The sequence below is a fragment of the Carassius gibelio genome, chromosome A15, assembly GCF_023724105.1.
Source record: "Carassius gibelio isolate Cgi1373 ecotype wild population from Czech Republic chromosome A15, carGib1.2-hapl.c, whole genome shotgun sequence".
Classification (NCBI taxonomy): Eukaryota; Metazoa; Chordata; class Actinopteri; order Cypriniformes; family Cyprinidae; genus Carassius; species Carassius gibelio.
The window spans coordinates 19,210,975-19,228,166 of record NC_068385.1 but is presented as its reverse complement, the minus strand read 5'-3'; the positions used below and the strand labels follow the sequence as shown (position 1 = coordinate 19,228,166).

The window sequence follows — 17,192 nt, the reverse complement described above, 5'->3', positions numbered from 1 at the left end:
TTAATTTTATAATATGTATTACTTTATCCCTGGGTTATATTTTTGAATTCCACTTTTTTTCACTCATTTTTGATTCCCAAATTTAAAGTCCTCATCTACAGTTAATGAAATGAAGCTGCTGAAGTTTATTTTCCTGACATTATTATAGAAACATCTTAAGAAATTCCCTTTTGGTGTTGCTTTAAGCCCTATTATACTACTTTATGAAAATTTTAATGTGGTTTTGTCTGAAGCTTTGTGCTCTTATCCATGTAGAAATGACAAATAAATAAATAAATACATAAAGAGAATAATTTGTATGGGTATTTCTCTAAAGTGTGGCACCCATTCTCAAGACAACATTCTTCAGATGTTAAAAAAACAACTGGAAACTGCTACAAAATCAGTGCACACAACTGCTTCAAAAGTTATTTGCTATTAAGTACTTTGCAAATGACCAATTAACAACTGGAAATACCTGGAAATTCATATTATAATAAAAAAACAGCATAAATCAGTGATGATCCTAACATAAATACATGTAAAGAGTGTGTGTAGTTAAGATTCATTTTCATTTATATACTTACTGAATTATGCTTTCCAGTGTATAGGGTGCCATCAGTGGATGAGAACAAGATTGTGTTCATCAGTCTCTGTAACATCAGAACAGGATTTACACATTACTGATGATTTATAATCAAACTGAGGCACCTATTAACAATAGTTTGCCTTGTAAGTTATCCAACATTTTTTTAATCAAAATATCAACACTAGTAAAATGTAAATTAACTCGTTTCAATTACTTACAATTTTGTAACTTTATATCATTAAATTAACGAGCCGTCTGTAGAAAGCAGCCTTAACAAGCTGAAGCACAGCCTCTGATCGATAATGATTATTAAACATATTTTTTAACTCAATTTACAAAATAGTCTCATCAGTTTACAATGTGTAAAACTTTAACAAATCAGTCGTTTACTTGAATTATGTTAAACAAGTACACTTTAACCACAATGAACAGCGTTTATCCATAAGGTACTTGCACTTCAAAACAGCGGCGTCACGATCCTCCGATTTTCCGTTATTTTCGAATATGAGTATGACGAGCCCCCTCCCGGTGCCTCATGGGATAGAGAAGTGTCCATCCTATGCATACTACGGAATTCGGCCGGAAGTAGTATGCCATCCGGGTACATTTCGCCTACTGTTTTTCGAATACTGAGAATTCGGACATACTACTTGCTTCGCATACTGTTTTTCGCCTACTATATAGTATGGAAGTATGCGATTTCGGACGCGGCCAAAGTTTTTTTTTGAGAATGATGGACTTCCTGTTTATCTCTGTCACCAGGCGACAACATCCTGTCTCTCCTTAAGCACTTGGTGATGTCTGAAGAACTGGCGGATTCCTCTAAGTATCGTAGTGGTAACATGGTGTTCTTTGACATGCTGGGAGTGATGCTGGTGGTGTATCCTGCTCATGTCGGCACCATCATCAACTATTTGGTGGCCATCGCCACAATGATCTACCTGGGCACGAAATGCATGTTGACCCGCAGAGTGGGTACGTGATGGTTAATATGTGTTTAATCTCATTACTAATTACAAATCACTAATTGTGACTTTTTTTCATGTTATCATGGTTTATTTAGAAAGATCATTAATTAAATTTAAAAAAAAATTAAAAAAAGAACTATTCCTGGGAAATTTCTGATTTATAATAAAATACAGTACAGACCAAAAGTTTGGAAACATTAATATTTTTAATGTTTTTGAAAGAAGTTTCTTCAGCTCATCAAGCCTGTATTTATTTGATCAAAAATACAGAAAAAGCAGTAATATTGTAAAATATTATTACAACTTAAAATAATACTTTTCTATTTGAATATACTTTACAAAATAATTTATTCCTGTGATGCAAAGCTGAATTTTCAGCATCATTACTCCAGCCTTCAGTGTCACATGTAACATCCACACAGCAAAATCCCCAGTGTTAATTTAACACTCTTGAGTGTGGACTCATATAAACACTAAAGCATTGTTAAAAGTAACACTGAAGCAGAGTTGAAGTTAATGAGATAATTAAGAAGTTAATTGAGTTATGATTGACCATTATTGAAGACACCTGATGTTAACAAGCAGAATCACCAAACGAGAAAATCACAATTTGTGTATCACCATTATAGTGGTCAATGTTTGCTTTAGCTGGGATCTTGGCCCTTCAGTTATTATCTTTAGATTTTATGTGGTTGTGGTGACTGAATTATATCATACAGACAGACCACAGTAAAGGCAATCATGTGTGCCATTGATTGTGATTTGAGCTATTTGTTATAGAGTGACCTGAATGCCTGAGTTTAAGTTTCTTTACTGCATACATAAATTAAGTGGAAAAGAAAAGTAAGCAACCCAGAATTTCTGACATAGTATGACATGTTTTTAATAGTTAGTTCTACGTGAAAAAAATATGTTTTGTTTGGACACACAGACATCAGGAATCAGCGCGAGCATCACAACTATGGTGACCATCAAAAAAGCATGTTGTAGCCAATAAAAACTCATCCATGGCTCCCATCATGCATTGCGGCATGAATAAATTATGAGCTGAACTGTCTTTTTAACTTTTTATTCTAACTATATTTTATTTTTGCTGTTTTTATGTTCATTTTTTGTATCTAGTTTTGTGATGTTCAGAGTTGGTCTGTTTATCTGAATATGTTGTTTGTCACCGTTGTTGAGATTCATACGTTGATTATTGTTATCTGTGTGTGCCTAAAATTAGAATTCTTTAATAATAAAAAAATCAGAATCACTTGTAAGAGATACCTACAAAATGTATATAAAAAACAGATTTTTTCATTGTGGAATCAAAGCTGTGACAATCAATAATGGAAGTTTTACTTTGAGAAAAGAATGTAAATGAGTTCAGTGATTCATGTCAAACAACAATTACATTAAAACATAATCATCAACACGCAATGATTTTTGCTCTTGGTTTGACAAACAAACTTTAAAAGTAAAAAGTTACAAGCCAAGATCCCAGCTAAAGCAAACACTGACCACTATAATGGTGATACAAAAATTGTGATTTTTCTCATTTGTGATTCTGCTTGTTAACATCAGGTGTCTTCAAAATTGCTTAATCATAACTCAATTAACTTCTTAATTATCTCATTAACTTCAACTCTGCTTCAGTGTTACTTTTAACACTGCTTCAGTGTTTATATGAGTCCACACTCAGAGTGTTAAATTAACACTGGGGATTTTGCTGTGCAGTCTATCACATGATCATTTAGAAATCATTCTATTACATGATCTAAAGGATGATGATGATAGGATAATGATCCTAAAAGTTCAGCTTTGCATCACAGAAATACATGATAAGTTAAAGTATAATACATTTAAAAACAATTATTTTAAATTGTAATAATATATCACAATATTACATCTTTTTCAGTATTTTTGATCAAATAAATACAGGCTTGATGAGCAGAAGAAACTTCTTTCAAAAACATCAAAAATAGTAATGTTTCCAAACCTTTGGTCTATAGTGTATATGGAGGCTTATATAATTGCTATATTTTGTAATATTGATAATATTCACCATACTTATTAAAATATTATATACAATTGTATTTTATAGATTATATTTTAGTAAAATATTGTTAAAGTTCCTGTGTGTTTATGGTTATTTTAATATATACTGTGAGTTTACCAATAAAATAGCCTTTGCTGCTGAAATTATGTTCCTATATAAATATATGTATATATTAATGCCAAACCAGTGTAATTTTTTAATAATTAAAAATAATATTTATTTATTTTCCAGATCAGATCTTTCTGCCCTCCTGTGACATGAGTGTTTTGACACGTAACATGCTCTGTGCAGCTGGAAGGTACATATGTGAGCTGGTGTGTGCAACGTTCATGCTCATCTTGAGCTGGATCTTCACTCTGTTGGCGGTTATGTTTGTGGCTTTGCTTGTCAAGTTGACGGGCCACTCCATGTTCTGGTACAGTCACTTTTACACGGCCATCTCTCTGTACGGATCTGTTGCTGTTGGCATTATCGTGCTGATCCACACCCTGGCCAAGACCCGGTGCAGGGTGAGTGATGGGACAACACACCCACACATTAATTCATCTGCTATGATTTCAGCTGACTAAAGTTACAGGTCTGATGGAGAAAGGGATAGCTTTAGCTCGGAGTAATGGTCGTGCTGAAAGAAGGCATGCAAAAAGGTGAATTGCTGAGCTGCTTTTCCAACATTGGGACAAATGCATAACATGATTACAAACTGTCCCTGGCCCAGAATTATCCTGGAATGCTTGCCTGTGCTTGTGGAATGCATGTACACAGCAAAATCCCCAGTGTTAATTTAACACTCTGAGTGTGGACTCATATAAACACTGAAGCAGAATCACCAACTGAGAAAAATCACAATTTGTGTGTCACCATAATAGTGGTCAGTGTTTGCTTTAGTTGGGATCTTGGCTTGTGGCTTTTTACTTTTAAAATGTGTTTGGTAAGTCAAGAGCAAAAGTCATCGGGTGGTGATGATTATGTTAGAATAGTTAGAATAAAAAGTTAAAAAGACAGTTCAGCTCATAATTTATTCATGCCGCAATGCATGATGGGAGCCATGGATGAGTTTTTATTGGCTATAGCATGCTTTTTTGATGGTCACCGTTGTTGAGATGCTCACACTCATTCTTGATGTCTGTGTGTCTAAACAAAATAATGTTTTTTTTTTTTATGTAGAACTGACTTTTAAAAAACATACCACAGCTACACAAAGTCTAAAGTTAATAACTGAAGGGTCAAGATCCCAACTAAAGCAAACACTGACCACTATAATGGTGACACACAAATTGTGATTTTCTCGTTTGGTGAGTCTGCTTGTTAACATCAGGCGTCTTCAATAATGGTCAATCATGACCCAATTAATTTCTTAATTATCTCATTAACTTCAACTCTGCTTCAGTGTTACTTTTAACAGTGCTTCAGTGTTTATATGAGTACAAACTCAGAGTGTTAAATTAACACTGGGGAGTTTGCTGTGAAGTGATGTCACCAAATGGGATCGGTCACTTGTTTGTTGTCTGGTTGTCAGTTTCTCTGTAACTTGCTAAATGCACAGTTTGGCCCAATGGTGGAATAGCGGCTAGACACTACCCCAACCCACACCTGGACAGACAGCTTTATCCAGCAATTATAAAGACGTTTCAGCACTGCACCATAGATTTAATCGGTCCTTAAAAGTTTTGCCCGATAGGACCCGAGTCCGACATGTACATTTTGATTGACAGCTTTTTAAAACCCCGAACCCGTTAACAGCCCGACATTATTCAAATGTGCACACGCACACAGCTCTTTTGCCTTTGTCAATAATTAGTCATTTATTCATGTTTTAACATAATTTATTAATAACTAATGTAGACTACACCATTGGAAGTTGGAATAAAGAAATAAAATAAGTCCTCTGTGACATCTTAACATCTCAGCACTCTAAATAGACATAGGCTCCCACATAGCAACTTTGTTTCGGCCCAGATCCGGCCCACATCTGGCACCCGTGGAAAGATGATCTGGCCCACATGCAGCGTGGAATAATGGCACTTGGGCGGACCACTCCTGTTTGCCAGATTTGAGCCATAAGCAGGCCATAGCAATGCCACATGTCAGCCAAGAGTAAAGAAATGAACCAGAACTGGACCTTATTTGAGCCACAAAATCTGTGTATATTAAATATGAAGTAATTTCAGCCTTAATAAGCCTGTTAACAAGCAGAATCAAGGAAGGAAAGAAGAGAACAGAAAAAGAAGCAAGAAACACAAGAAAATAAACACTTTATTTCTGTTAGACATCTACAAAAGTTTTTATTGAGAATTAACAGAGGTTTAACTCTAATGTGTGTCACCATAACAGTGATTAATGTTTCCATTAGTTGCGCTCTTAACTCTTATTATACATTTTGTCATTTTTGGCTGTTGTGACAGTGTGTTTGATGAATCAGCTGGGCTATCTGTGTGTGTGGTTCAGAGCACAGGTCGTATGGATTTGGCCGAGCTCTTCTTTGACGTCAATCTGCTGTTGTGGTGTTGTGTGCTGCTCTTCCTCACTTCCTGTGGCTGGTGTTCAGCATATGTGCCCATGATGATGGTGGTGTTCCCGCTCATCACCAAACTGCTGCTCAGTAAGCACTTCAGAGCCAGAGGTCAGAGTTCACACCACACACACCCAATTCACATTCACTCATCCTGTCTCTGTCTATGAGTTGAGTTCAGTTCAGTAAAACATTTTTTGTTTATTATTCCTCTGAGATGAAGCTTATAAGATCTATTTATTTGAGACAGATTATTATTATTATTATTATTACTGCTGTCATGGTTGTATACAAATACATTTTAAAATAAGTTAAATATTTATAGATTAATATTGTGTAGAAATTACATATGACATCACCAAAATACAAAGTAAATATTGTTAAGGAAACATTCCAATAATTTGCTTTGGCTTCAGTAGTCAATATAAAAGCCAATTACTTAATTCTGGATTGTTCTGGGCTTATTATTATTATTTATTTTTTTCTGTAGTATATTTTGCCTGTATGCATATATTTTAGTTAAATTAAAAAGCTAAAAATGCATCATAAATAAAGTTCTTCTCTCTCAAAATAAATAGCTGACTCAGAACCACTGAAACGAGTCGTTTTAAATTCAAATCCCATTTTCATTAAGTTCATACATCACAAATTACGACATTTGCATAATACATTATATGTGGACATCCCACAAACACATCCTCTGTAGCTCGTTTGTGTGGATAACAGTGTCAGGAAGATGCTGTGATCTGCGCTGTGAAAGTGAACCTGGTTTATTTTCACTTCCAAAGGATAAGGCTGTGAAGAATCAGTGGTTTTGTGTTGTGTGCACATTCACTGCAGCTGTAGGTCTCCAGTTAACTCATGTTATAGTTCTGCTAATCAGCTGTGGCCTGCTTTTGTCTAGAAATGTGTTGATAAATACTGAACGTCTGTCTTTCTTATTACTTGGAGTCATGATAGAGGATGAGGCTATATGTTGGTTTACAAATCATCAAAGAGAAATAAGGTAAAATAAATGCACGTTGTAAAGAAAATAAAAGTGTTTTTTGACCTTGCATGCATGTAAACTGGTTGATAGGGAACTCCCGCAACCAAATTATTGGTAAAAGAAAATAGTATAATGGGGTGCTTTAATATGCACAGCAAAATCTCCAGTGTTAATTTAACACTCTGAGTGTGGAGTCTGTGGACTCATATAAACTCTGAAGCAGTGTTAAAAGTAAAACACTGAAGCAGAGTTGAAGTTAATGAGATAATTAAGAAGTTAATTGAGTTATGATTGAACATTATTGAAGACACCTGATTTTAACAAGCAGAATCACAAACCGAGAAAAATCACAATTTGTGTGTCACCATTATAGTGTTCAGTGTTTGCTTTAGTTGGGATCTTGGCTTGTGGCTTTTTACTTTAAAAATTTGTTTTGCAAGTCAAGAGCAAAGGTCACTGGGTGGTGATGATTATGTTTTAATGTAATCGTTGTTTGACCTGAGTTACTAAACTAATTTACAGTGTTTTCTCTAAATAAAACTTCCATTATTGATTGTAACAATTTGATTCCACAATGAAAGAACCTGCATTTTCTATTCATTTTTTAGCCATCTCTTGCAAGTGATTCTGATTTTTTGTATTTTTTATTAAAGAGTCTTTATTTTAGGCACACACAGATAACAACAATCAGCGTATGAATCTCAACAACGGTGACAAACAGCATATCCAGATAAACAGATCTACTCTGAACATCACAAAACTAGATACTAAAAATTAACATAAAAACAGCAAAAATAAAATATAGTTAGAATAAAAAGTTAAAAAGACAGTTCAGCTCATAATTTATTCATGCTGCAATGCATGATGGGAGCAGAGTATGTGAGCGGAGTGGAGTGGCAACAATTTCCCCTCCGCGCTCAGAGCATTTAATAATCACTCCACTCCGGGTTCACAATTTCCCGCTCCCGCTCCACTCCACGCTCAGTGATACTAGAAACACCGTTCCGCCTTCGCTCCGTGGCTAAAGTATTTCAGTATGTTTGAAATGTTATGTTCATAACGTAGCCTATATTAAAAAAATAAAAATAATAAGTGAGTTTCAAAGTGGCTTAGGCTATTGTGTGCAAACTTTTTTTTCCTACCACATGCCAAACTAATAACATGGATGTCCGCGTTAATATAATTACTGTATTCTGCTGTGCAAATTTTGTTTGTGATGAAAATAACAGTACATTTTTATTTTATCTACAGATCAATGCATTTCTTAAAGATTTCTGCTCATTCAAAATCAGATACAGATGAAGTAACACTGTAAGATTACATTTGTTTGAATGCATTATTGCAAAAGCGATTGCGTGTGAATGTGCTGTAACTGTTTAAATCATGCTTTGACCCGAAAATATTCAGTAAAAGGAACAGATAAACTCCTTGAGAACTAACCTATAACTTCCCTCTCGGCTATTGTCATCATTGTAACCTTCTGATTTGAGAGATCCATCTGTATCAAGCTATAGTTAAATATGTTTAACGTGAATACTTGCTAAATATGCAGTTATATTACGGGCCGTTGGCATGAATTGTACTTGTGATGGAGCAGTGGTGGACCGCTCTTGGAGCGAGTGAAAACCACAACGCTCTGACTTTTAAAAAATCCACTCCTCGCTCCTGTCAAAATCACACCGCTCCACTCCACGCTCCGCTCACATACTCTGGATGGGAGCCATGGATGAGTTTTTATTGGCTACAACATGCTTTTTTTGATGGTCACCGTTGTTGTGATGCTCACGCTGATTCCTGATGTCTGTGTTCCTAAAATAAAGAATTTTTTCTTTATGTAGAACTAACTTTTAAAAACATGTCATATTGTGCCAAAAATGCTGGTTTGCTTGCTTTTTTTCCACTTAATTTATGTATACATTAATGAAACCTGAACTCACGTATTCAGATCACTACATGACAAATAGTTCAAACCACAATCAATAACACACATGATTGCCTTTGCTCTGGTCTGCATGTTATAATTCAGTTACCACAGCAACACAAAGTCTAAAGTAAACATCTGAAGGTTCAAGATCCCAGCTAAAGCAAACACTGAACACTATAATGGTGACACACAAATTGTGATTTTCTCGTTTGGTGATTCTGCTTGTTAACATCAGGTGTCTTCAATAATGGTCAATCATGACCCAATTAACTTCTTAATTATCTCATTAACTTCAACTCTGCTTCAGTTTTACTTTTAACACTGCTTCAGAGTTTATATGAGTCCAAACTCAGAGTGTTAAATTAACACTGGGGATTTTGCTGTGTGTGAATTACAACTAGACAAAATATATTTTTTAAATATATTTATATTAGAACTGGACAAAATTATAATATGTGTAATAAAACTTTTATTTTGCCACTCTCAGGATGGGGTCAAAGAGCAGAATTCAGGCCTATGAAGTTATCTATGATCTTTTGCCACATGATTGGGCTGATGGTCATTACTACTGTCTCAGTGTGTGTGTGTGTGTGTAGGAGCGACTCTGCTGTACTCTGTCCTGTATCTGATGGGTCTTGCTGTGCCATACATCCACATCATGTTCCTCATCAGAGTGATTTTTGAGGTCTTTACGCCTATTCTGGGCCGCAACTCAAGTGAAACCTCACCCGACTTCACCATGGCGCTACTCGTTACCATGGCAACCATAATTTTGTCTTCCTATTTTGTGAGTCACACAGACAAACTGTAACATACTAAATTAAATTTCAAACAGATTCCAACATTCATAATCAAACATCCTGATTCAAGTTCAAAGTCAAATGTAAAATAACACATCGTGTTATTTCTCCTATTGTCCATCTGTCTCTCTCCAGATTCACTTCATCTATCTGTCCCGCAGTACGAAGTGGACCTTGGCTGTTCTGGGGTCAGTGTTCACACTAATGCTGTTTCTGGTCTGCTGTGGTCTGTTCTTCCCGTATTCTGCCGACCCGTCCAGCCCACGACCCAAACGCCTCTTTGTCCAGGTACAGCCCTCACTGATCTGTCTTTACTGAAGGGGTTTTTATATATAAATAAAATATTGTCCTTACTTGAAATAAAATAAGCATTTACTGAAAATAAGATTTTTTTATATTAATTTAGTTGCCACGGGGGGTATTCAGCAACAGTTAGTTCGAAGGGTCCAGAATTATGCATTAGTTAAGCATGAACAGACTTGTAATTAATGACTAAATTAACATTTACAAGGGAATATTAGCCACAGAAGGATCCAAATTCCTTCAATAAATAACCAAAATTAAGCTAGTGATTAACAATTAACTGAATGTACAATAAATGACTTTTAGCCATTATTTACAGCTTAGCAGGGCATATATTTATGTGCAGTTATATTCAGTTATTCACCATCTATGAAGTTAATTGAACAATTGAATGAAACTAGGCTAAATTAGGCTATAACTGTTTAATTATATCTGGTTTTACAGTTATAAATTGTTAAAGTAGTGTAATAAAGACAATTCGTTCTTAAGAGAAAGTTATATCTACATCAATTATTGCACATTTTGAGTGATATTCAATTTTATTGACTAGAATAAGACAATAATTATGGCTAAACTGCCACTAATACAGCAAATAAAGACAATTTAACTCCCTGTTCTAACGTGAAAGTTCAACACAGGGGGTCAAAATGTCTTTACAGTATTTTAGTAATTTATAAGTGTAAAACCATCACTAATTAAACATAGTTACTAGCTTCATATTGTTCAGTTAACTTGATAGAAGGTGAATCATTTAAGAATAACTGAGTACATTACTACACAAAAATAACACAAAAACACTTTATTTTACAGTCCTGTTCCTCATGTACATACTATGTACTTATTATAGTAATTACAATAACTATGTAATAACTAGGTACTAACCCTGAACCTACCCCTAAACCTAACCCTACCCCATGTAGTTACCTTGTATTACCAGAACTTTCTTAGATAAATACACTGTAATTAAACTATTACTACATATACGTGCATCTACTGTAAAATAAAGTGCAACCAAAATAATAAATGGTTAGCTAAGTTGTAAATAATGGTAAAATGGTGTTTACTGTACATTCAGTTAATCATTCATGGTAACACTTTAGTATAGGGTCCAATTCACACTATTAAGTAGTTGCTTATTAGCATGTCTATTATTAACATATTGGTCATTTATTAGTGCTTATAAAGTACATATAATGCATGACATCCATAATCCTACCCAATACCCTAAACTTAACAACTACCTTATAAACTATTAATAAGCAGCAAATAAGGGGTTAATTGAGGCAAAAGTCATAGTTGTGACTATGTGGTTAGTTAATAGTGAGAATTGGACCCTAAAATAAAGTGTGACCTCATTCATTACTACCGTATATATATATTGCATGATCATTTGCATCCTTCAAATTTGTAAGGGCTAATATACCCTTCCTCTATGTGAAGTTCATTGTTAATTACTAGTGTGTTCATGCTTAACTAATGCATAATTGTGCAGCCTTAAAATGAAGTGTTGCAGAAAAATCATTTATGTAGTTGAACATGATGCACTAAAATAACTTAAACTAAAATTAAAACATGTAATAAAACATGTAATAAATGGTAATGCTTTACAATAAGATATTATTAGTTAATAGTAGTTATGCATTAACTAACATGAACTCACAATAAGCAATTAATTCTTACATTTATTCATCTTTTTCAGTGTTAATAAAAGTGTCCAGTGCATTCATTAATGTTAAAGCTTTAATGTTAATGTATTAGTAAGTGTTGAGCTTAACATTTTAATATATTTATAACATTTTAACATATTAATAAATGCTAATGCTGGTAACTAATGTTAAGTAAAGTATAATGTAAAGAAGTGTAACCATATATATATATATTTAAATTGAACCACAAATGTGAAGCACAAACAAAGCACTTTAGAAGTAAGATGTGTCTTAATCTGATGAATCGATCAAATGATTCTTGGCTGAGTTGACTATTGTATTAGTTGTGAGTTCAGCCTTCATCAGTCAGACGTGTGTGTGTTTTCAGCACATCACACGCAGGTTTCACTCGCTGAACGGATCGCTGCAGAGCTCTGACTCGGGCTTCTGCATCAACAGTCAGGATTACACCGGCATGCAGCACATCACTCCACATATCCCGCAGATCAACGACAACATCTGCACGCGCTGCCAGGATCAGCTGCCCTACTACGGCTTCACAAGGTTCACATGAATATATGCTGACGGAGGATTGGATGATGTAGCTCATGTATGGGTTCAGCTGCCTGAGCCGCCCACTAAACCTCAAGATGTCTTTCATTGTTTCAGCAAGAGCTGGTATCTTCCGGCTCCTGAAGTCTCTCCTAAAGCTCCGCTGGAGTTCCAGCTCTTATCCAGACAGGAGACTGAACGGGGAACCATTAAAATGACCTTTGAGGTCAAAGGTGAGACTTTAGCCTCACTTACCATGATAGGAATGAAATCTGCTGGATTTTCATTAAATATGATAATGACAGTTGAGAACTTTATACTTCAAAAACAGTTTTGTTTTATTAAAAAATTTGAAAATGTAAAAATATTTGAACTTGTTTTATATGAAAAACTGTTGCATATTTGTGTGTTTGTGTGTGTGTGTGTGTGTGTGTGCACTGCCTGGCCATACAAAAGTCACCGTTTGTATTTAATAATGACTGGATCATTAATGCTGTCATTGTTTCTAGATTGATTTTTGTTTTGCAACAGTTCTTTTAACCCTAATTAAAGCTGCGGTAGGGAGCTTTTGACGCTCTAGCGGTTAATAAACAGAACTGCTTGCGTCTTGCGGAAGAACATCGTAGCCGGAACTACTTCTCTCTGTTTATGTCTATGAAGAAACACAAAGGTACTGGGTTACTCCGCCGCGGTATCCCCGAAGCAATCTAAAATAGTCCGAATATAAACACTTATTATAGGTGCACCCTAGTGATTCAGGACAAGCTAAAAACACGGTTTGGAAAATGGATTCATGGTGTACTCGCTTATTATATAAATTTTTCTACATTTTGAACACAAACAAAGTTACGGACCACAGCTCTGATTGATTGTTTCTTACCGGGAGCGATGTATTTCTGCAAATGGCAATAGGACACTGGGAGGAGCCAGAGGAGCTTGATTTATTCACAGATTATCTGTCTCATATTCTACTGTCAGAACATAATGACAGGTTTAACAAATATGTAAAAAATATATTTTTACAAAAGTTCCCTACTGCAGCTTTAATGGCGTGTGTAGCTTTGCATTTTTAAACAACCATGACAGATGTATCATGACCACTTCAGGATGACAATGTCAAGATTCATCAGGCTTAAACTATGAAAGAATGGTTGGGAGGAAGCATGACGAATCAGAGACTGTGGAAGTCTGTTTATCTACTCTAATATTTGTCATGGTTTTAGAGAAAATAAAATAATCAGTAGCATTCAAAAGTTCCAGTCGGGTGTGTTTGACTCGTTTATTATATAGTTGCAAAACACACTCTCTGTTTATTAATCCTGAATAATCTCCTGGTGTTGATCATCTGTTGTTGTTGCTCAGGTCCGAGTCACATGTCTCTGTTCCTGCATCTTCACACTGGTGCGTCTCTGAGCGGCTGGTCATTCAGTGGCAGGACACCAGGGTCCAATCTCAGTGGAATGTATTTTATATTTTACACTCATGGTCTTGACGCTGCGGCCTGGAACTTCTGGTTTGAGATCCAGGTGGGTTTCAAGTCAAAATTTAACCTGAGGAGTATGAAAGGGTTTATTGTGTGAGCTCATGTGTGTTTTTTTTTGTCTGTCTTTAGCCGCCCAAGTCCTCAGATGCATCTCCTGATGAGGGCTTGATCTCTCTGGCCATCTCTGCTCATTATATCTCTGGCTCAGATGGGCGATCAGAGCAGCTCGAGTCCTTACTGAAGAGATTCCCGACCTGGGTGTTCCCGGCCTCATGGATCAGCACATACCACATGTACAGATACTGAGGGCCACTTGCTCAAGGGCCCTGATCTCTCTCTCACACACACACACACACACACACACACACACACACACACACACACACTCACTCACTGCAGAACCATGAACACCATACGAAATCTTTATGGGTCAGCTTTCTGTTTGCCGAAATGACTAAAATGACACTATTTTGAATGGTGTTGCAGCAGAAGAATCTTTTATTAAGGCAGACATGACGGAATTTAAAAACGCTGTGACTGTGACCCAAATATGGATGAGCGAAGCCAAGGGCCACATCTCGGACATGGAAGACAAGGTGAAGACTGAAGACAACAGCAAATGTGCTAAACAACTTAAGCAACTTTGGGCTTGTGTTGACGACCAGGAAAATAAAAGTAGCAGGAAGAATATTCGGCTTATTGGTGTGAAAGAAGGCATGGAAAGAGGTGGCAATAAGTGAGGGATTTTGTGAAGAGGATCATGAGGATACATTGATGATACATTGGTTACATCTTCTTCAGATATTAACATGGCTTTCAAAATGTTTTATCAAGACTTGTATACCATGAACACCATACAAAATTTTTATGGGTCATATTTCAACACATAATCAAAAAGTTCAATTACACTTAAATGAAAATTAAGTCTACTTTATACTGTTAAAATTTTTACTTTGTAACATATTTTTATTATGATTACATCTTACCCCAAATTTGCATGTGACATATTTTACCAGGAATAATCCCACTGAGATATAAATCTACACAAAACATTCATGTTTCCTTTAAGTAAATTAAAAATAATTAAGAAGAAGATCTGGTCCAATAATTGCAAGTGTAATACAATTTCTGATTCTTCTTAATAAAATTCCATGATTTAATAAAAAAAGAAAGAAAATACAAATTTAGGTAGCACTTTATTTTACAGTCCTGTTCCTCATGTACATACTATGTACTTATTATAGTAATTACAATAACTATGTAATAACTAGGTACTAACCATGAACCTACCCCTAAACCTAACCCTACCCCATGTAGTTACCTTGTATTACCAGAACTTTCTTAGATAAATATACTGTAAGTACACTATAAGTACATGTTAGTACACGTACTGTAAAATAAAGTGCAACCAAAACTTATTTGTATAATTGTCATGAAAATAATGCAAAACATTTGAAAAGTTTTGATTTTGCTGTGAAAACAAACCACTACATTCTTGTAGTCATGGTGTCATAACATTTCGATTAGAAGCAAGTTTACACTTGTGTTTAATCCTCTGGTATTTCACCTTTTAATATTGATTTATTTTTAACAGTGGAGAATGAAGCCACACCTAAGTAAGAGTACAGAACAGATATCTAACTTTCAAAATGACTTTGGTAAAAGTTAAAGCCACCATTTATGATTTTACTTGACAAAAGTTTTAAAGTACAGTATGTGATATTTATTATATACTTAAGTATGAAAATTATTTTATTTTTTCTGTATTAAACATACTTAAGTATTGAAAGTAAATGGAAAATGGGTAAGGAGCAAATAACTATTTGAAAAAAAAATGTATACACAGTTTGAGCAGCAAAATTTTTCAATTTTTAACTCTTTCTTACTTTTTGTATCTTAGGGTTAGCATACGAGCCACTTCATCTGGTAAAACATTTCTGGAATCTGCATCTGAAGTGGCACTTCAATGTATTTACTGTAAAGTTTAATACGGCTCACATGGATGCATTAAATCTGCAGTTACAAATGCATAAATAATGCTTTGTTTTAAACATAAAAATGTTGAATACTGATATTTGTAATTATTTTAAAAAAATGAAAAGATAGTTAAAACCTCCATAAATTAACCTCAATAAAAATAAAAAAATGCCAGGTGGCGGTCAACTGATTCATCCAAATGGAATAATTCAATAACTAAGCATTTGACTGTGTTAATGAGTGAGACACTGAATCATTCATTCAATAATTCAAGCTGATTCATTCAGTAAGTAAACACCATCCTCTGTGTTGCTCAGAGAACCAAAACAGCACTGTGCTCTTTGTTTGGAGCAATTTCTATTGGCAAAACTGAGCAGAAACAGGCAACACTGTGTTAAAAAATGTAAGTCGCTTAATGCTAACTTTATTCTTGTATAAACATATTACATTTCTCTAATTCCATTAAAAAAGTGAAACATGGGAGTCACGTGGTGAGGTACAAGGGAATGGCTGCGTCGTAGCACAGCTCCGAACCCCGTCAAACTAATAGTGGTTTTAAACAACTTAATCTCTTCCAAACAACACGTTACTGGACGTTGGTAACTGCTTAAGTCACCAAACTTGATATCGCTGTAAAACATGTCCATGGGGTCCAAGAAGAAGAGTTTACAAACTCGATTGCCTACAGTTATGGTGGGTGATGCTAATGTTAGCTCTGCAACAGCTAGCAATGCTAACGCTAACCAAGAAGAAACTCCAAAGATGGACATAAGCGTTCTGCTTGCTGAAATGACTAAAATGGGAGCTATTTTGAATGGTGTTGCAGCAGAAGTATCTTTTATTAAGTCAGACATGACATAATTTAAAAACGCTGTGACTGTGACCCAAATATGGATGAGCGAAGCCAGGGGCTGCAACTCGGACATGGAAGACAAGGTGAAGAGCATGGCTGAAGACAACAGCAAATGTGCTAAACAACTTAAGCAACTTTGGGCTCGTGTTGACGAGCAGGAAAATAGAAGTAGCAGGAAGAATATTCGGCTTATTGGTGTGAAAGAAGGCATGGAAAGAGGTGGCAATAAGTGAGTGATTTTGTGAAGAGGATCATGAGGATACATTGATGATACATTGGTTACATCTTCCTCAGATATTAACATGGCTTTCAAATGTTTTATCAAGACTTGTATACATCTGTGAACATGGTGACACACAAATTTTGATTTTCTCGTTTGGTGATTCTGCTTGCTAACATCAGGTGTCTTCAATAATGCTCAATCATAACTCAATTAACTTCTTAATTATCTCATTAACTTCAACTCTGCTTCAGTGTTACTTTTAACACTGTTTCAGTGCTTATATGAGTCCACACTCAGAGTGTTAAATTAACACTGGGGATTTTGCTGTGTAACATCTAAACCTCTATTAATTCTTAA

At 35.2% G+C, this 17,192-nt stretch overlaps 1 protein-coding gene across 3 annotated transcripts in view; it reads left to right on the top strand.

The window, feature by feature from the left end:
- LOC128028692 (endoplasmic reticulum metallopeptidase 1-like) overlaps positions 1-16,939 on the top strand; it is a 41,355-nt gene extending 24,416 nt beyond the window's left edge. For 2 of the 3 annotated variants that reach the window (XR_008187237.1, XR_008187238.1), the window contains 10 exons: positions 1,331-1,543; positions 3,809-4,086; positions 6,023-6,197; positions 9,595-9,785; positions 9,934-10,086; positions 12,136-12,311; positions 12,417-12,532; positions 13,662-13,825; positions 13,912-14,378; positions 16,696-16,939. Coding sequence is in view for 1 of the 3 variants with exons in the window: in XM_052615981.1 (XP_052471941.1) it covers positions 1,331-1,543; positions 3,809-4,086; positions 6,023-6,197; positions 9,595-9,785; positions 9,934-10,086; positions 12,136-12,311; positions 12,417-12,532; positions 13,662-13,825; positions 13,912-14,088 (1,643 nt within the window). In the remaining 2 variants the exon portion in view is untranslated. Of the gene's footprint in view, positions 1-1,330; positions 1,544-3,808; positions 4,087-6,022; positions 6,198-9,594; positions 9,786-9,933; positions 10,087-12,135; positions 12,312-12,416; positions 12,533-13,661; positions 13,826-13,911; positions 16,115-16,695 lie in introns of those variants that run through there. The other variant, XM_052615981.1, reaches the window with a different exon arrangement.
- The last annotated feature ends 253 nt before the right edge of the window (positions 16,940-17,192 follow it).